General features: G+C 60.9%; 1 protein-coding gene across 11 annotated transcripts in view; it reads right to left on the bottom strand.

The window, feature by feature from the left end:
• The window catches only part of KNDC1 (kinase non-catalytic C-lobe domain containing 1), a 61,656-nt gene that overhangs the window by 12,219 nt on the left and 30,348 nt on the right, over positions 1–19,089 (bottom strand). For 4 of the 11 annotated variants that reach the window (XM_049697084.1, XM_049697077.1, XM_049697078.1 and 1 more), the window contains exons 10-23: positions 15,885–16,043; positions 15,250–15,327; positions 14,573–14,666; positions 14,214–14,336; positions 13,781–13,943; positions 12,987–13,711; positions 12,583–12,727; positions 11,589–11,689; positions 10,479–10,828; positions 5,052–5,081; positions 2,255–2,348; positions 2,088–2,185; positions 1,685–1,905; positions 54–167 (exon numbers count right to left, since the gene is read on the bottom strand). In XM_049697084.1, coding sequence (XP_049553041.1) covers positions 54–167; positions 1,685–1,905; positions 2,088–2,185; positions 2,255–2,348; positions 5,052–5,081; positions 10,479–10,828; positions 11,589–11,689; positions 12,583–12,727; positions 12,987–13,711; positions 13,781–13,943; positions 14,214–14,336; positions 14,573–14,666; positions 15,250–15,327; positions 15,885–16,043 — 2,495 coding nt within the window. Of the gene's footprint in view, positions 1–53; positions 168–1,684; positions 1,906–2,087; positions 2,186–2,254; positions 2,349–5,051; positions 5,549–10,478; positions 10,829–11,588; positions 11,690–12,582; positions 12,728–12,986; positions 13,712–13,780; positions 13,944–14,213; positions 14,337–14,572; positions 14,667–15,249; positions 15,328–15,884; positions 16,044–19,089 lie in introns of those variants that run through there. The other 7 variants (XM_049697079.1, XM_049697081.1, XM_049697082.1 and 4 more) reach the window with 5 other exon arrangements.

The following is a 19,089-nucleotide window of genomic DNA, read 5'->3' as shown; positions in this document are numbered from 1 at the left end:
GCCTTCCCAGCGGCTCTGGCTCTGGCCTCGTCCTCGTCAGGGTCGGCGGGTACCTGGACAAGGTGCTGCTGATGCGGTCCAGCAGGAAGTGCAGGAAGTCGTGGGGGCTGCAGAAGTACCGGAAGGTGTACAGGAACTGCTGCACGTAGCCCTCCAGGAAGGCGTCGCTGCGGGGAGGGGGCAGTCAGCCGCCAGGACGCGGCCCGGCTCCCCCAGCCCCGCGGTCCTGGGGTGGGCGCACACGGGCGCGTGTGCGCGTGAGCCCCTTGCCAGGAGGGAGGCCACCAGGATCGCCGCTCAGAAGTAAGTGGGGGGAGCAGTGGTCACATTAGAAATCCCTGGATGTTGCGAGTCCGAGGACTTTGGTAACATCCGTCTTTAAGGCCTCACTGTGTCCTTTAGAAACGATTCGGAAAGCTGAGCCGGAGCAGTGGCCCAGCCCCATCCGGAAATCGCTGGGTTAGGAGACAGGCCGCTGAGGGCGGGAGGGTCCCCCACCTCTGGGTGCACCAGGGAGCCAGGGGAGCGAGAAAGAGGTGGGGGTCCAGGAACGAGGGAGCCTCTGCCTGGGACATTGCAGCCTGGCTCAGGCTGGAGACTAGGCAGCCCGGGTTCAGCATCCCGCAGAGGGGACACCCGCGGGGTCTGCAGGGATGAGCCCACGCCCCCTCGGAGATGCTGTGCTCACACAGGATGCGCGGCACGCCCTGTGATACCGGTGCGCACGCACGCGCTCTCATCTCCTGGAAAGCACAGTGCCTGTGGCGGCGTGTGACAGCCCACGTTGCAGAGGAGGCCGGAGTCTGAGGGGCAGCCCGGAGCCCCGCGAGCAGGAGCCCCAGTCAGCCCACCTCGGGGGACCGGGCCGGGGAGCAGGGAGAGTCAGCTGCACCGGGAGGGTCCCCGCTGCCCGCTGGCTGCCAAGAGCCAGCAGCCTGGGGTCACCACAGCCTGCAGCCCGAAGACCCCTGGGGCTCCGACGTGGTGTCATGAGTCCCTAAAAGTCAGCACTGGGGTGAGGTCTGTACCCAGCCGTGATGGGGGCCGGGTCCTGGAGGAGGCCGCCCTGTGCCCAACAACCAGGTGGAGCTGGCGGGACAGACGGAGGGATGGCAGGGTTGGGTGTGGCCCGGGGGCCCCTGTGACCCTGGACGGAGGGGCCTGGCCCTTCCCGCGGTAGGTGAGCCCGCGCACCTGCATTATTAGGGGATCCCGCGAGCCTAAGCCCTGCTGATGCCCAGAGACGCTAAAGAGAGCTGGCTGGGGCCAACCTCACCACAGCCCCGGGGAGCCCAACGTTAACTATGGGGTGTCTGACTTAGGAAAGTGGATGGGGTCCAGGTGCCCCTGAGGCTCCTGGCTGTGTTCAGGTTCAGAAGCCCACCGGGCTGTTAGTCACGGTGGCTGCACACCTGACCCAGACGCCCAGGCCCACAGGTGCGGGTCCAGTAGGGCCCGTGGCCCTGAAGCCACTCGGCCAAGGACCTGGAGGCCAGTGGGAGCCGACACAGGCGACTTAGAGGGAACTTTCTAGATAAAAGTGCAAACCCGTCTCAGATGAGGGCAGGTGAGAGTTCTCACCTCTTTCACCCCCTGCCCCGCACCGCGGGGCCTATTTGTTTCCTCCCTGCTTTTGTCTCCGAAGGCCTGGGGGGCACAGAGACGCCCTCCCTCCCCGCTGCACCTGGAATAGAGGTAGGCCATGAGCCCCAGCGGCGTGCCAGCCTGCAGGACGCGGGCCTTCCTCTGCCGGCCGCCACGCGGGCGCTTGCTGGCGTTGTAGAAGATGAGGGAAGAAGACTCGTCCAGGGGGCTGAAGTCCAGTGTGTCGCAGGGGGCGGCCGCGATGTTCACGATCACAGGCAGGGCGCAGGGCTCCAGGCCCCACCGCTCCGCGTACATGACCTGGGGCGCGAGTCAGCACTGTCGGGTTGACCTGCTGCCAGGTCACCCCGCCCCTGACCCGGGGGGCGGGGTGGCCTCTCGGCAGGGGGGTGTATGTTTTCACAGGGACCGATTTCCAAGGTTTTAGCGGGAGGAGGCCTGTGAGCGTCAGGCCTCTGGAGGGAGGGGAGCGGGGACCTTGCCTGTAGGTACTTCTTGACCAGCCCGAGGAACTGCACCTTGGACCTCATCTCTTCCAGCTGCCCCTTCAGTTTGGACAACATGGTCTTCACCTCCGAGCCTGAGGGCGGGCAGAGTCAGCCCAAAGCGGCCCCCAACCCCGGCCCCGGCCCACGTCCAGCGAGACTACCTTTGTTCCGCTTCTCCTTCTGTAAGAGCTTCTGGTAGAACTTGAGGGTTTTCCGGAAGTTTCTCTTCTCTATCATGAGCTGCTGCTCCAGCTCCTGGAGAGGAAAGAGCCATGAGCCCCAGGCGCCCACCCCTCGGTAGTTCAGAGGAAGCAGGTTTGCACGCAGGACCCCGACGCTGGCCGTCAGGAGAGAGAAGGGATATCTGCGTCTGGTCAATGGAACCGGACATCCAGACAGGTTAGCAAATGTCTCAGTAAACTAATTGGGAAGAACCAGATGCGATGGACTCGCTTAAAAAACGAGGCCAAATGTGTGAGGCAGCGGTGTCAGCCTCTCCTAACGCCCCCAGGTGGCCTGCCCCCACCAGCCGCCCAGGAGGAGAGGTGGGCAGAGCGGGGTGGGGCACGTCCACTGCCGGTGGGTCCGGGCCACGGAGGGCCTGCCTTCCACTGTTGGGGGCCGGGGGGGCCTAGGTCCATGCCTCCTGTGCTTTCTCTGGCCCTGGGGACTGGCCTCCGGTGGGGTCTTCAGGGCAGGTCCACACAGCAGGCGGTGGCTGTCCTCATGGGCACGAGTGGTCCTGAGGCCTCTCTGTGGTCCCAGGCACACCCCCTGAGGTCCCCACCCCATGCTTGGCCTCTGCCCCTCAGGACCCCCGTTGCGGTGCAGCCCGAGCCTACCCCTGTGGGCCAGGGTGCCTCCCGAGCCCCCCATGCGCTCGGCCACCCTGCTTTGAACATGAGGTTTGGACACGCCCAGCGTCGCAGACCCCACTTGACCCATCAAGACCGTCCCCCCCGAGCCCACCGTGTAGGCCCCCTTGAGCCCCCGCTGCCCACTTGGTGCTTCCGTCCAGAAACCCAAAGACAGCGGGGGCTTCAGCCAGGCCAGGTCTCCACAAGGGAAGCGAGACCAAGACTTGCAGGCTGCAGGGGAGCCGAGGGCGCCCCAGTTCTGCTTCGTGTGCCCAGCACGATGGGTCCCAGCCCCTTGCTGCAGGGTCTGCGTGTTCTCCTCTCACATGGGGGGAGGGAAGCCCTGGGGGCCGGACTGCCCCCTTCAGGGGTGGGAGAGGATCCCATGATACTGGGGCAGGAGTGGGCTCTGGGAAGCCTTGGGGGTGCCTGTGAGCTGGCCCCTGGGTTCTGGTGGGTCTTCTGCTGGGACCTTGAGGCGGACAGGCCACAGACAGGGGCTGGGCTGGGGGCAGAGGCCAGGGGCTCGCTCAGACCCCTGGGGAGACCACTTGCTGTTAACATGAGGGTCAAGGTGACCCCCCAGGTCCTAGTCGGCCGTGCTTGGAGAAGCTCTACCCTGACAGCCGAGCATCTGGGCATTCGTTCTGGGGGGTCTGATCACACGCAGTCCAGACAAGGTTCCCCCATGCCATCGTCCCACAGCGATGGACTTAGCTTTGTCGAGAGCGTCTATTTCTGGACAGTTCTGTGGCACTTTTACTTAAACACCCGAATCCCTTCTGTCTGGTGGTTTCACTGAAAACCGGTGGTTCACGTGGTCGTCCTTGTCCACGTGCTAGTGTTTTAACGACGGTCGTAGGCAGCCCCACGGGGCCGGGGGGGCCTCCAGGCCAGGGCAGCTGGGGGGCAGGGGCCGTGCCTCGGGGCTCGGCAGTAGGCGAGGTGGCCCCGTGCCATCACCCTCTGCTGCCGGGCCTTGTCTCGGCGAGGCCCAAGGGTCTGCACGGCTCCCCCTCCCCCATGCCTGCTACGTGGTGGCCCTGGCTTCCCGAGGACGGTGGCGGGGACCCCGGCCTGTGTTCCAGGGCACAGCTCAGGTCCAGCCCTTCACACCCGGGCCGCTGCCCAGATGCTGACTTGAGGAAAGTCCCCAGCAGGGGCTCGCGGGCATGGCGGGGGCCGCCGTCAGCGCCTCCGTCACCTTGGTTTATAAAGCGTGAAGTCTGTCAGGGCCACTTCTCTCATCACTGAACTGCAGACTGACTCTCAGAAGAGGACCGTTTTGACTGATTTTAAGGATAAATCTACGCGAACCAAGATTCACAGGGCGTTGGTGTTAGCTGGTGTCACCCTCATGGCCACAGCCCGGCAGGCCCACAGGCAGGCGTGGCCCCCAGGCCGAAGCAGACTGGTGGGTCTAAATGAAGTACTCAGAATCAGTTTGGTTTAGGTATTTCCTCCCGGCCTAACCCGACCAAGGGTGGTTCTCATAGAATTAGAAGAGCACCAGTTCACTGGACAAACAGATGAGGATGGTCTGAGGCACAGTTTGGGCCCAGCGGCTACTGGACTTAACGTGGCCCTGAGGCGGACAAATATGAAGAAGTAAACAAATAAAACAGGAAGGAAGTTGGAAGACGAGACGTCAGAGACCGAAAGGAAAGAACAGACAGCAGTGCCATCCACCTAAGCGCTGGGAGCAAAGCCCGTGTGAGCTACAAGGCGAGCCGGGTGCTCTGACTGGCTCCCTTGGCCTGGGGGATGCCCACAGCGCCGGACACACAAAATCACGGCCAGGGCCATGGCTGCGCCCACACGCACGGCGGTGCTGGGTGGACAGACGCTGCTGTGTGGTCAGCGATGGGAGGAGCCGCCCGCTTGCCCTCCAGCTGCCCCGCCCACCCCAGCGCCTGGCCTGTTGTACGCGCACTCTTTTTGGGCAGCAAATGTGAAACATGTCCACTAGCTGTTTTATGCCTTTTGTGTTTTCTTGAGGCCCCTGTTTGAAAGAGACACAGCGGGTCTCAAAGAGAGTGTGGAACTGTGGCCGGGGTCACCCAACCCACCCGCGAGGCAGGGGAGGGCACAGGGCACTCACCTGCATGCACTCAGGTTCCAGGAGACACGCCTTCCCAGGTGAGCAGGAGAAAGGGAGAAACATGGTCACTGGACACCCTCCGGCGTTTCCCAGCCCACCTCACCCCCTCCGGATTGTCCCCCACGTGAGCCGCCCGCAGAGTGACGGTGGGACCCAGTGTGGGAGCCTTGTCCCAACCACGGGATCACGAGCAAATAAGAACAGATGCTGGCCCAGCAGATCTGGGACCTGAGCTGGTCTCAGCGTCCACCTTCAAGGACGATCGGCGTGCGATGCGGGGGGGGCACCCGGGGCTCACCTGTGGGCATGTCTCCCTCCAGGGAGCAGCCACCCCAGGATAGCATGGGATCGAGGACAGAGCCCTCGGCCCTAACCAGGCACCTGCACAGTGGACCCACTGGCACCACCGTCCACGGCCCTGAACATGACACAGGCTGATGACGGGGCTGCCTGTCCACAGGGGTCCACAAGGATGTGATGCTGCCGGCGAGCGTGACCTGTGACATCAGAGGTTGTGACCTGTGATGCCAGAGGATGTAACTTTTGATGTCACAGGACATGACCCGTGCCTTCAGAGGACACACAGGGACCAGCCCCCCACCCCGCCCAGCACTGTCGAGAGGAGGCTGTGGGCAAGTCCGCGTGGAGCTGCCTCTGAAGGGGCCCCTTCCTCCCTGGGGCTGGTGGCTGCTCCGGGGGTATGTGGGCTCCCAGCCCTGCCACTCGCCAGCCCTGGTCAGCAGGGGTCCCGTCTTGTGGTCCAGCTGAGGTCAGGGTGACAACACAGTGCTTCTGGTGGGACGCTGTGGACACCTGGGCTCGGAGTTGGGGGGGAGCACGGGAAGCCCACCAGGGATCGGGGACCCCCAGCGTCCCTTCCCTATTTAGATTCAGCTCCAGTGACGTCTGCAAGTTCATTTCACCCTCAAGTCCCCAGTGCTCAGCCCTCCCTACTTTTTTGTTCCCGACTCATTTAAAATGTTTTTATCTTGAAATTTCTTAATCGTGACAAAATATACATAACATAAAATTTGCCATTGAACCATTTCTCATCGTGCAGCTCAGTGGCATCAGGTACATTCATTCACACTGCTGTGCAGCCATCGCCACCACCATCTCCGGACGTTTTTCATCTTCCCAAACTGACACACTGTCCCCATTGAGCACCAGCTCCCAGCCCCTGGTTGACTGACTATTCCAGGGACCTCCTGTAAGTGGAATCGTGTAGTATTTGTCCTTTTGAACCGGCTTATTTCCCTTAGAATAATGTGCTTGAGGTTTGTTGCTGCTGCAGCAAGCGCCCGAGTTTCCTTCTGCTTTAAGGCTGAACGATATCCTTGGTGTGGATGGACGGCACGTTGCGAATCCATTCTTCCATTCGTGCACACTTGGGGTGTTTCCACCTTTTGGCTGTTGTGAATAACGCTGCTATGAACACAGGTGCACAAATATCTATTTGAGTCCCTGCTTTCAATCTTTTGGGTGTATAGTCAGACGCTGAACTGCGGGCTTACGTGGGAATTCTATGGTTAAATTTTTTGAGGCGTTGCCACACTGTTTCCCACAGTGGCTGCACTATTTTACATTCCCACCAACGTGCACAAAGATTCTGATTTCTCCAAATCCTCACCGATGGCTGTTGTTTTCTGCTTTTTAAAAAAATCTTTTATTAATAGCCATCCTTTTTTTTTTTTTTTTTTTTTTTTTGCGGTAAGCGGGCCTCTCACTTGTGGCCTCTCCCGTTGCGGAGCACAGGCTCCGGACGCGCAGGCTCAGCGGCCATGGCTCACGGGCTCAGCCGCTCCGCGGCATGTGGGATCTTCCCGGACCGGGGCACGAACCCGTGTCCCCTGCATCGGCAGGCAGACGCTCAACCACTGCGCCACCAGGGAAGCCCAACAGCCCTCCTAACGGGTGTAAAGTGGTAGCTCATTGCGGTTCTGATTTGCTTTTCCCTGATGACCAATGGCGTTGAGCATCTTTTCATGCGTTTTTTGGCCATTCGTATATTTTCTTTGTACAAATCTATTCAAGTTCTTCACTTGTGTTTTAATCAAGTTGTTTGTTTTGTTATTGTTGAGTTCATCAGTTCTTCAAATATTCTTGATACTAGCCTCTTATCAGATAGATGGTTTACAAGTATTTTCTTCCATTCCATAGGCTGCCTTTTCACTCTGTTGATGGAGTCCTTTGATGCACAGAAGGCTTTAACTTTGAAGCCAATTTGTGTTTTACTTTTGTTGCCTGCGCTTTTGGCATCATATCCAAGAAAGCATTGCTAAACCCAACGTCATGAAGCTTTCCCTTATGTTTTCTTCTAAGAGTTTTATAGTTTTAGCTCTCATGTTTGGGTCTTTGGGTTTTTAGTTAATTTTTGTATATGGTGTAAGGTGCAGGTCCTGGTTCAGTGTTTTGCATGGGTTATCCGGCTTTCCCCGCATCATTTATTGAAAAGACTGTCCTTCCTTGTTGAATGGTCACGGCACCCTTATATGTGTGATGGTTTATTCCTGGGCCCTCTGTTCTATTTCACTGGTCTATACGTCTGTCTCTGTGCCTGTCCCACACTGCTTTGGTTACAGTAGCTTTGCAATAAGTTTTGAAATCGGAAGTGTGACTCCTCCAGCTTCGTTCCTTTTCACGATTATTTTGGCTGTTGCGGTCCACTTGGGATCCTGTATGAATTTTTAGGTGGGATTTCCTCTCTGTAAACAGGGCCGTCTCTCCCTCTTTCATTCGGCCGTCCGCATCGGCGTGGACACGTGGACGTGTGGACGCATGGACGCACGGAAGCGTGGACGCACGGACGCGTGGACGCACGGATGCACGGATGCATGGAAGCGTGGACGCACGGACGCACAGACGCCCCACGCTGTGAGCCAGAGTCCAGTGCTGTGTTCTTGCTTTTACAGCTCCCGCCGCGGCCCCTGTGATGGCTGACACACCCTCTTCATTGTCTTGATCATTTCCTTACTTTCCGGCACCAGAGATGCTCCCAGCTCCTTTTTTTTTTTTTTTTGTCCCAGTCCCAAGATCAGCCACTTCTCCAAGGAGCCCTGGTTCCTTTGATTGAGAACGGTATTAGAAACCAAGAACCAGGCACTAGGTGTACTCACTGCTGCTGGGGTGTCACTGCTTCCGGGCTCTCTTGGCTGACAGAACTAGGAGCTCTATGGGGGCACACTAGGCTGTCCCCCACCTCTTGTAACCACCTCACAGCAAACGCTGTGCCCATGGACCCCTTCATGCCAGCCGAGACCCCAGGCTCCTCAGAAGCCTTCAGTGTCAGAGCGGCTCCATTTGGGGAGGACCTGCTCCATACTCGGTTACGAGGGCTGCACTTGTTTTGGGGTTGTCGTGAGCGCTGCCCCGTCGCTGATGCTGCACTCTGGCCTCTCATCAGCCTTGCGAGTCCCTTAACCGCCCCCCCCGCCCCCCGCCTCCCCCACCTCCTCCTCTGTGACGGCAGGCGGAGGAGTAGCACCCTGCCGCGCTGGCACTCTCTGTGGAAGGCCGCTGGGGACGGGACCACGACACTTAGTAACTTCGAGTGAGCTGCACTGTGCACAAATGCACAGCAAAGAAAGGGCACTGAAGTGGGAGGAAGGAGACCGGGGCTCATGGGTCGGTAAGGGGGCCGGGGGCCACCCTCTCCTGGTCAGAGCTCTGGACTCCGACACAGAGGCATCGGGCTTCCCCAACCTGGATACTGCACTGGTGGGCCAGGGTGTCTGGTGGACGTCTGCCGTGCCAGCTGTCCTCACCAGTCCCCATGGGAGGCCTGAGTCCTTGCAGCCCCCCCCACTCCCCTAGTGCACGACGCCAAGCACATTCGGGGCCCGGCTTTAAGGAAACCCGGAGGGGGCAGCACGATTCCCAAGCACATGGGCCCATGCCCGGTGCTCCAGGCCTGAGGCATGCAGGTCTCTTTCTAGCTTGGGACTGAGTAACCAAGCGAGAAGGTTCGGACGGTGCTGACATGAGTGGAGATGCAGCTCCTGGGGCTCACGGCTCGGAGGCTGCAGATGGTGCGGGTGGGGGCAGGAGTGGGATGCCAGGCCGCTGACAGCTCCCTCCTGTCTGCTACCCTGGGGCCCGGGCCCTGTGTGGCTGTGGCCCAAGTGGGAGCCCCTGGTCACGGGGGGAAGGATGCAGCCCAGGTCAGGCCTGAGTTCTTGGCCACTCAGGAGTGGGGCTGCAGCCCAGGTCAGGGCTCCTGGTCACTGGGGGGCAGACCCCCAACGGCATGGGCAGCAACCTTGGGTGCAGAACTCTGTGGGGCTGCCCTGCACACGGGCTGGCCAGGCCCGGACACTCTCCAGCCTAGGGCGTCCCCTCGCCCTGCTGACCCGGGAGGAGCCCAGGCTGCCCCTGAGCCGGGCGGCACGCAGAGTGCGCTGCGCACCAGAGACGCCCCTGGGGCCTGGCCCGAGTTGACCGCCACGGGCCAGGTGCTTCTGTGCTGCTTTTCATCTCGTGGTGCTGCCTGAGGGCTGACCTTGATGCCCAAACCCAACTGTGGTCACCAGCGTGAGGTAACCTCCTGCCACGTGTCCCCTGGTGGGCAAGGAGCCAGAACAGAGGAAAGCCGTCTCCTTTCCCAGACGGGGGTGGGAAACACGTGCAGATGAGCACAGCCCCGGAGGACACGCAGGGAGGGGCCCAGCCACGTGCAGATTAGCGCAGCCCCGGAGGACACGCAGGGAGGGGCCCAGCCACGTGCAGATGAGCACAGCCCCGAGAGGACACGCAGGGAGGGGCCCAGCCACATGTGGATGAGCACAGCCCTGGGAGGACACGCAGGGAGGGGCCCAGCCACGTGCAGATGAGCACAGCCCCGGAGGACACGCAGGGAGGGGCCCAGCCACGTGCAGATGAGCACAGCCCCGGAGGACACGCAGGGAGGGGCCCAGCCACGTGCAGATGAGCACAGCCCCGGAGGACACGCAGGGAGGGGCCCAGCCACGTGCAGATGAGCACAGCCCCGGAGGACACGCAGGGAGGGGCCCAGCCACATGTGGATGAGCACAGCCCCGGAGGGCACGCAGGGAGGGGCCCAGCCACATGTGGATGAGCACAGCCCCGGAGGGCACGCAGGGAGGGGCCCAGCCACGTGCAGATGAGCACAGCCCCGGGAGGACACGCAGGGAGGGGCCCAGCCACGTGCAGATGAGCACAGCCCCGGGAGGACACGCAGGGAGGGGCCCAGCCACGTGCAGATGAGCACAACCCCGGGAGGACACACAGAGAAGGGCCCAGCCAGCGCGGTGGCTGCTGGTGACCGACAGGCACCAGGGCTGGGAGACACGGGGGCCCTCCTGTCACCCGAGGTACTGGGAGCTCCAGCGTGAACCCGTCCTCACGCCCCACGGCGCCCTGGGGCCGAGCACCCTCCCTTCCAGCGGTGGACAGGAGCCCGGGACTCACCGGGGTCTGGGCATTGGCGGTGGGGCACCCGGCGGCCTTCTGCCTCGCCAGCTCCTTCACGTAGCAGTGCACGTCGGCGCTGAAGCAGTCGGCCTCGTAGAAGGCGCTGCACCAGCCGGGGCTGCAGCTCTGCAAGCCGCCTGGGCCTGGGCTCACGGATGGGCCGCCCTCCGGGGGCCGGGCTAGCCGTGCCACTGCCTCAGAGCCCCCAGCCAGGCCCCCGCCCTGCTGCCGGGCCTCTTCTGCCTGGGGCTGCTCCCTCCCAGCTGCTACCGACTTCTGAGGCCGAAACCCCACCTCAAAATTGCTCCGCGAGAGCTCGTCTGAGTCCACGCTCGGCTTCTCCTTTGCTGGACAGAGGAAGGGGGGGCGGGTCACACGCGGCAACGTGGGTTCCCGGGGAAGAATCCGCCCCTGATTGCAGAGAGGCGACAGGTCCCTAGCAGGGGGCAGGAGGCCCCTCGGGATGGCCAGGTGGCCCCACCTCCGCTCCAGAGGAGCCGCAAAGGGTCCTCAGGGTCGGGGTCCCTCGGTCCCCTCCCAAATGGGCTGCATGTAGGGCACAGTTGTGGCAGAGACCCGAGGGAACTCTGAACTGTCTGTAAACAGACAAAGCAGAGCGTCCCCCAGGAACCAAGGGTCCCAGCTGGTCGTGAGCTGTTCCCTGGGCATCTCCATTTTGCTTTCCAGTTTCCCAAGCGTGCACACGGTATGGGGGGCTCTCACTGCCATCCTGTGTGTGACTGTAGTCAAACAACCTAAAGGACATGGTCCCCAAAGCCAAGTCCCCCTCAGACCAGATTTGGAGAAATTACAGTTTTCAGTTATCAGGGAGTCCTGGCTCTGCATCTAGGAAGACACGCCTTAGGGTCTTTAAATGGCACGTTTCCAAGAAAGAATGCAGAGCCCCCCATCACCAAGCTGCTGGCCCCAGCCCTTGCCCTTGCTGCCCACCTGGTGGCCTGGGGAGAATGACCCCTTCGCAGTACAGACCCCCCAGAGGAGGACGGGCCCTGCCCTTGGGACCCTGGAGAGACACAGGGTAACCTGGCCCCAAGGGTGGAGAAGATCCAGCTGTGGAGGGTCTCAACCCACAGCCCTCTGTCTCACCCGCTCCGAGATGTGAAGGCCTTTTGCTGGACGGTGAGCATGTGCTCGGAGCGCTGGTCCCACCGCTGCCCTTGGGCTGTGGCCCAGCCTCCTCGGAAGTGCTGCCATCAGAACGGAGGACACTGCAGGCACCCCCGGGACCCTCCCACAGGCTTACTAGAGGCTTCCCCTGGGAGCGAAGCGGGGGTGTCAGTGACCGAGGCCCCCCCCCCCAGACCTCCAGGACGGCCTGGCCACAGGCCACAGACGTCACAGACACGGGCCCTTTAGCAGACGACTTTCTGGGCGTCCGCCTCTTGGGGTCCTTCGACGGCTCCCCCAGCGATGTGAAAATGCGGGGCTTGCCTGGGGTGGAGAGCAGGGTGTGCGCCGCCCCTGGGTGGGGTTCTGGGGACCAGGAGGGGGCGGGGACGGGGCTGCCGTGAGCTCGGGCGTCAGGGCGTCAGGGCGCTGGACCACTCCAGGCACAGGTCCCGCCCACCCTGCAACATGGCCCTCTGCAGCCCTCGGGAGGGGCTGGGCCAGGCCTGGCACTGAGGCGCCCGGGGCGCGTCCTGTGAAGGGTGGGGCCCAAGAGGGCTGGGGCAAGGGGCAGGAGAGGGAAGGTGCCTGCCCCCCTCCCTCCTGAGCTGTCACCTCATCTTCTACCGCCAGGAGGGGAGCTGGACGGGAGCGGGGCGGGGCGGGGGGGGCAGACGCTGGTCCCTGCAGGGGCCTCCCCGCAGCCAAACCCGGCCTCCGGGCTCCGTTGCTCTGCCTCCTGAGCTGGTCCCAGGGAGGCGGACGTGCCTTCCGCGCCCCGTGACCCCACAAGGCCCCTCCTGCCAAGAGGAGCGCTTGCCTGAGGAAGAGCTTTGGAAGCAGAGCGGGCCTCGGCCAGGAAAGAGGGGCCCAGCAGGTGGTCGCTCTGGGGAGGGCGATGAGTGGGACGCGGGGCAGGAGGACGGCCCTCGGGGCACAGCGGGGGTGGGAGGCCGCGAGGAGGGGCTCTTACTTCTCGGAGGGTGACGTCCTCCCGTTCACCACTCTGAAAAGGTTCTGCAGCAACCTCTCCCCCCAGTAGAGGTCACAGAACTTCTCCGATATGGCCCCACAGAAAGTGGCATAGGTGAGGTCTTTCAAGGCGTAAATATACTCCCCTGAGTTCGCAAGAAAAGCACGGGGGTGAGTTAAAACGTATGGGTGCTCTTCTGGGTTCCCCTGGTCTCGGGAGCTGGCGGGGGCGGAGAGTACGGCGGGGGGCGGGGTGCAGCTGGCTTCCTCTGCCGGCGGCCCCTGGGGGCTCTGCCCTTTATGCAGAGACGGGAGGATGGGGGGCCCTCCTGTGGTGACCTCCCCCAGCGCACGGCTCCCCCCGGGCCTGTCCCTGGTCCTTGGGCCCCCGTGGCCCCGTAGTACCCATGATCAGAGCCTCCAGCCCGTGGTCCAGGTAGCCGTCAAAGGCAAACTCTTCCTGGATGAGGCGTGTGGCCTCCTGCAGCGACGGGCAGGCTGTCCCCTGTGAGAGGGGCGAGGCATCCGCGCTGGACGGACAGAGCTTGTGGTCTGCTGGGCAGGGCCACTCCAGGTGACCTTCTGGGGCCCGGTCATCCCACTCCCTGACGGGGGCTCCCCCGGGGCCGTCGGGACTCCCTGTGGCCGGCGAGGGGCTCCGCGGGGCTGACGGGGGGCCCTCGGGCTCCTGGCCTGGGACCTGGGTGGCCCCGCCCCTGGGCGGCTTGGCTGGGTGGCAAGGACTGTGGGGGGCTGCGGTGGGCCCGGGGAGGCGGGGCTCGAGTCCTCCACAAGCAGCTGCAGTTGGGATGGGTTCCTTCGGCCCTCGCTCCGGGGGTGGCATCTGTGTTGTTGTGGGCGGGGCCGGGGATTTGGGCATCACCAGTGCAGCCCCTTCCAGCGGGCTGGCCGGGGCGGGGGCTGGGGAGCTGGGGCAGCCCTGGGCTGAGCCTCTTGGCACCGACTCTCTGAGGGGCTCTGGGGAACCGGGTGCTGGCTGGTCAGGCGTCTTCAGGGCAGTGGCCGCTCCATGGGTCTCAGGAGCCTGCTTCCCATCACCCTCCCCGTCCAGCCGGCCTCTCCTCTCCTCAGGCCCCTCAGCCGGCCCTGAGGTCAGGGCGAGCATGTCCCTGCGAGCAGAGAGGAGAGAGTGTTCAGGGGGCCCGGCGGCCTGCCAGCCCCTGGGTGGGGACACTCACCTGGCGACACCAGCATTGGCAGCGAGGACGATGGGCCTGAAGTGAGTGGCTGGGGAGGAGAACGCCTCTGGCAGCAACGTGGCCCTTTGGAGGCAGGAGGGTTGGCCGGGCACCGGCCCCTGCACGGCCACCAGCCTGCTGTCACTGCTGATCTGCAGGAAGCCTGGAGACAAACATGGGGTGAGCAGGGTGGGTGCCGGCCTTAGTGGGTGCTGGCCTTAGTGGGTGCCGGCCTTAGTGGGTGCTGGCCTTAGTGGGGTGCTGACTTGAAGGGCCCAGGAAGGCTCAGGGGCACTGGGAGGAAGGGAGACTCCAGGGAGAGGCCTGAGGGAGGGGCCTGGAGTCCAGGGCTGCCCCGAGCAGGCAGGGAGGGGGTGTGGTGCTCGGTGGCGGGCTGGAGTGACGGAAAAGGCCAGAAGACCCAGCCACAGACCGGAGGCTTGGACGGGCCCGTGGGGAAGGGTCTTCGTAGGTGCCACTGAGGCGCAGACAGGGCAAGACAAGAGCTGGGTTATCAGTGTGGGGTGCGGGGGTGGAGGCGAGTCGCCTGCTCCGGCTGCTGGTGAGACAGGAGGGCTGACTCGAGCGAGGCCTGAGAGGCCGGGGCCAGAGAGGCCGGCGGGAGCCCAGAGCAGGGCAGCCGGGGGCCAGCTGCGGGCACGTCCGGAGGTGGCGTCCACTTGGGGCTGGATTCCCGGAGGCAGCCTCTCGGGGGATGGCAGCGGGGGCGCGGTGCGGGGCGAGGGGCCTGCAGGGCAGGGGTGGTGGGGACAGGCCGGTCCCGGGGCCCACCTGAGCCGGGCCTGGGCGCAGCTGCTGTGCTGGGGCTCAGTTCAGCCACCAAGAAGGCGTTTTGCAGACCGATGGTCTCTTCCTCCTGGCGAACCTGGGGCAGAAGGACACGGACAGCTCCCGGTTGAGACGGGCGCGAGGCCCCGGGGGTGCAGAGCAGACCCCCGCGGCGCGAGCCCCCCACCTGTGCTGACTCGCAGGCCTGTTTCTCTGGAGCGGGAGCCCCTGGGGCGTGGGGCTGCCCAGTGCAGCTGGGTTCCGGTGGGTTTCCGGGGCATGGGAAGACCGCCAGAACCCACACTCCCCAGAGTTGCTGTGTGCTCCCGTCTGCATCCGAGGGACCCTGTCACTGCCCGACGGGGCCCCGGCCGGTCAGCATGGCAGGACGCCGACAGGCACAGAGTGTCCCTCGGCGGGACCCCCAGGGTGCGCCCCCGCCTGCACATGCCAGGGGTCAACAGAGACCAGGGTGTGGGCCTGCGGGAGGGGCTGCTCTGTGGGCTCGTTGGCGGTGAAGGAGCCAAGGAAAGTCACGTCAGGAGGATGGAGGGTGACCTGCCTTCCGCCCTAGAGTCTCCCTGCATCTATTCAGTAAACACGGAAGAGCAAGGAGCCTCACCTCTGCGGCCCCAGGGTAGGATAAAGGGCCTGCGGGGTCTCCGCGGTGCCCAGCTTACCGTGCAGGTCGATGCCCTCAGGTGGGCTAGGATCTTTCTGCTGTCCATGCCTCTGTGCAAGAGGTAACCGCTGCAGGTCTGAAAGCAAGCACAGGCCAGCGTCCAGCACGCCTGGGGCACCGGCCCGCTTCACTCCCTCAGCGGAGCCCGTTGGAGTGTGCGGTGGCAGCCAGGCGGCCCGGGGGCTTCTCTCCAGGAGGACCCCGTGGCACCCCTTCTTGGGCAGAGCCACGTGCACCCCAGCCTCAGGGGCCTGGGATGAAATTCAGAGTCTCTAGCTGTCCTTCCTGGCTGTCCTGAGCTGGGAAGCCACGGAACGACGGGGCTCCCCCTGACCCAGCCTGGAGGACCCTCGGAGGAGTGCGGGCAAGTCGGGCATGTGGGGGATGCGCTGCAGGGGGTCAGGGGTCAGCGCTCGGGTCCAGGACATCCCCAGCCACTCTCCGGCTGGTGGATGCACTGGAGACACAGGACCATCTGGGGGGAAGGCCGGCATTGAGCAGCAGAGACCCCTCGCCGCCCGTCCACAAATGAAGCCATGTCCTTCCCTGTCCAACAGCACTGACCTGCCCCAGAAACGAGAACCTGTGTCCCGGGTCCTGGACCTTGAGCTGGGCCCCCCGCGGCCCAGTTACCTCGATGGCCTCGGCCGCGGACGGCCGCTCCTGGGCGCTGCGTCTGGCCATGTGCAGGAGGAGCGTCTTGAGCCTGCGTGGCAGGGCCAGTTTGTGGTCTCGGGGGATGCTGAACTTGGCTGCTGTCCACAGGATCGCGGCCACGCAGTACACAGACGCCTGGGTGGAGGAGGGGAGACGGCCGGCTGGCTCAGCAGACCTGCCCCCGCTCGGGCCCCGCCAAGGGCGCACCAGGCACCGTCCCCCAGGGCTGGGAGCTTCCGCAGACCCTGAGCCAGAACCCGGGGGCCTGGCCTGGGAATCTGCATGGTTAACAAGTACCCACAGGCCTTTAAGTCTCAGCGTGACAAGGAAGACCTGGCGCCCCGGCTGGCCCTTCCCAGCTCTCTCTCCACGAGGGCAAAGGTGGCACCTCAGGGAGCCCGAGGCCAGGAGTCCCCCAGAAACCGTGCTATGCTGCTAAATGGCTAAGGACAGGCTCTCTGAACAGAAACCCAGGCCTCTTGGTACACAAAGAGGTTTATTCTAAAACGTGCGGATAAAAAGGATGCGTCGCATGCACTTGAGAATAATAACGAGAAGGGCGGTGCTCTTCCCTGTGAGTTCCAGAGTCAACTGCTTCTCCCTGAACGCCTTCCCCGATTTTCACCCTCTACCCTTGCATCTGCAGCCGACCTGTGACCAACACGTGGTTCCGATGTACACGTGGCCGATACCTTCGTTTCTCTCGAAAAGTAAGAGAAAGTGAAACCAGAGACACAGCTGACATCTGTGCTGAGTCAGGTAACAGTGGCTGACTCCCCAAAGGAGTATTTCCCAGAGCTTTTGTACAGACCTGACACGCTTTTCAGTTTAATTGTGTTGTTCATGTTTCCTCCATTACATCAAGTCTAGTCAATTGACAAAACAACGAATCAAGCCCTGAGTTCAGCATCTGCTGATTTCCACGGTGTGAAGACTCCCGCGTGGCCAGCTCCAAGCTGCCACGGTGGTGCCAGTGAGCCGGGCAGGGGGAGAGATGGGCCCTTCCTCTAGGGCTCCTGCCCAGGAGCGCAGGCAACAGTCAACTAGAGCAAATCATGAGGAAGTTCTTAGTTTTGAGTATTTATCAACCTTTAAAAAAATTAAGCTTCTTACTTGGAGGTAACTGTAGATTCACATACAGCTGTAGGAAGTAATCCAGCGGGACCCCATGTGCCTTCCACCCAGCTCCCCACCGCAGTGACATCTTACAAGGCTGTAGCGTGGTATCACAACCTGCCCCCTGGCGTGGACGCCGGGAGACGCAGGACATTTCCGTCACCAGGATCCGGCCTGTCCCCTCCCAACTTAGTCGCCGGCAACTGCTCATCTGTTCTCCACTTCTCAATTTCATCATTTCATATAAATGGAGTCCTACGATATGCGGCCTTTTGGGGCGCCTTTCACTCTCAGCCCCATCAACTGGTGGTCGCCTCGTCAACGCTCCGTTCCCCTCACCGCTGCTGCCGCTCTGTGGTGTGGACGCGCCACCCGCTGAAAGACATCTGAGTCGTTTCCAGGCTGTAGCTACTGCAAATAAAATTGCCACAAACATTCGTGTCCAGGACTTTGTGTGAACGTAAGTTTCATTTCTCCAGGAAAAATGTCTTATGAGTGCAATTTCTGGGTTGTATGGTCGTTGCACGTTTAGTTTTGTAGGAAACCAGCAAACTGTCTTCCTAAGGGCTGCACCACCTTGCACCCCCCTCAGCAGTGGATGAGGGTTCCTGTCACTCCACACCCTCACTAGCATCTGGTACTGTCAGTGTTTTGGACTTTAGCCTTTCTAGTAAGTGTGTAGTGGTGGCTCATGGTTTTAAGTTGCGTTTCCCAAATGCCGTATGAAATAGAATACCTTCACGTGCTCACTTGCCATCTGATACCTTCTCTGGTGAGGTGTCTGTTCAGATCTTTTGCCCACTTTTTAATTGGGTTATTTGTTTTCTTCCTGTGCACTTCTGAGAGCTTTTGGCATATTTGGGATACAAGTCCTTTATCAGATACGTGTTTTGCAAATAGTTCTCCCATCTGTGGCTTGTCTTCTCATTCTCTTAACTGTGTCTTTTACAGAGCACAGCATTAAAATCAAGCATTTAATTTGAATGAAATCTAACATCGAGTGTTTCTTGCATAGATCATGCTTTCGGTGTGGTATCTGAAGACTCACTGCCTAGATTTTCTCCTATGTTATTTTCTAGAAGTTTTATAGCTTTGAATTTACTTTTAGGCCTATGTTCCATTTTGAGTTAACTTTTATGAAAGTGCAACAAGGTCTCTGTAAAGGTTTTTTTGGCCTGTGGATGTCCCGTTGTTACAGCACCACGTGTTGAGCAGACCGTCCTTTCTCCTCTGCCAAAGACCAGTTAATTGTATTTGTGTGGGTTTATTTCTGGGCTACTTTCTTCCATTTATTTTTTGTCTTTTCTTTTGCCGAAACCACACTTGATTACTGTGGCTTACAGTAAGTTTTAGAGCTGGGTACTGTCAGTCCTCTGACTTTGTTCTTCTCCTTCAATATTGTGTTGGCTATGCTGGGTCTTTTGCCTCTACATAAAAACCTAAGAATCAGTTCGTTGATATCAACAAAATAACTTGCTGGGATTTTCACTGAAATTGCATTGAATCTATAGATCAAATTGGGAAGAACTGACATCTTAATAATATTGAGTCTTCCAATCCATGAACATGGACTATCTCTCCATTTATTTAGATCATTTTCGGTTTCTTTCATCAGAATTTTACAGTTTTCCTCATATGAATCTTATACACATTTTCCTAAATTTTATACATAAGTAATTTTTTTGGTGCTAACGTAAATGGTATTTTAAAAAAATAATTAATTAATTAATCATTTTTTAAATGGCTGTGTCTGGTCTTAGTTGTGGCACGCGGGATCTTTCATTTCTGTGCGTGGGCTTCTTGCTAGTTGTGGTGTGCTGTTTTTTTCTCTCTAGTTGTGGCGCACAGGCTCCAGGGCACGTGGGCTCTGTAGTTTGCAGCACGCAGTCTCTAGTTGAGGTGTGCGAGCTTAGTAGTTGTGGCACGCGGGATTAGTTGCCCTGGGGTATGTGGGATCTTAGTTCCCCGACCAGGGATCGAACTTATGTCCCCTGCATTGGAAGGCGGATTCTTAACCACTGCGCCACCAGGGAAGCCCTGGTATTGTATTTTTAATTTCAAATTC

The sequence above is a fragment of the Orcinus orca genome, chromosome 14 (genome assembly GCF_937001465.1).
Source record: "Orcinus orca chromosome 14, mOrcOrc1.1, whole genome shotgun sequence".
NCBI classification, from domain to species: domain Eukaryota; kingdom Metazoa; phylum Chordata; class Mammalia; order Artiodactyla; family Delphinidae; genus Orcinus; species Orcinus orca.
The sequence above is the reverse complement of the archived record's forward strand: the minus strand, read 5'-3'. Positions and strand labels throughout refer to the sequence as shown.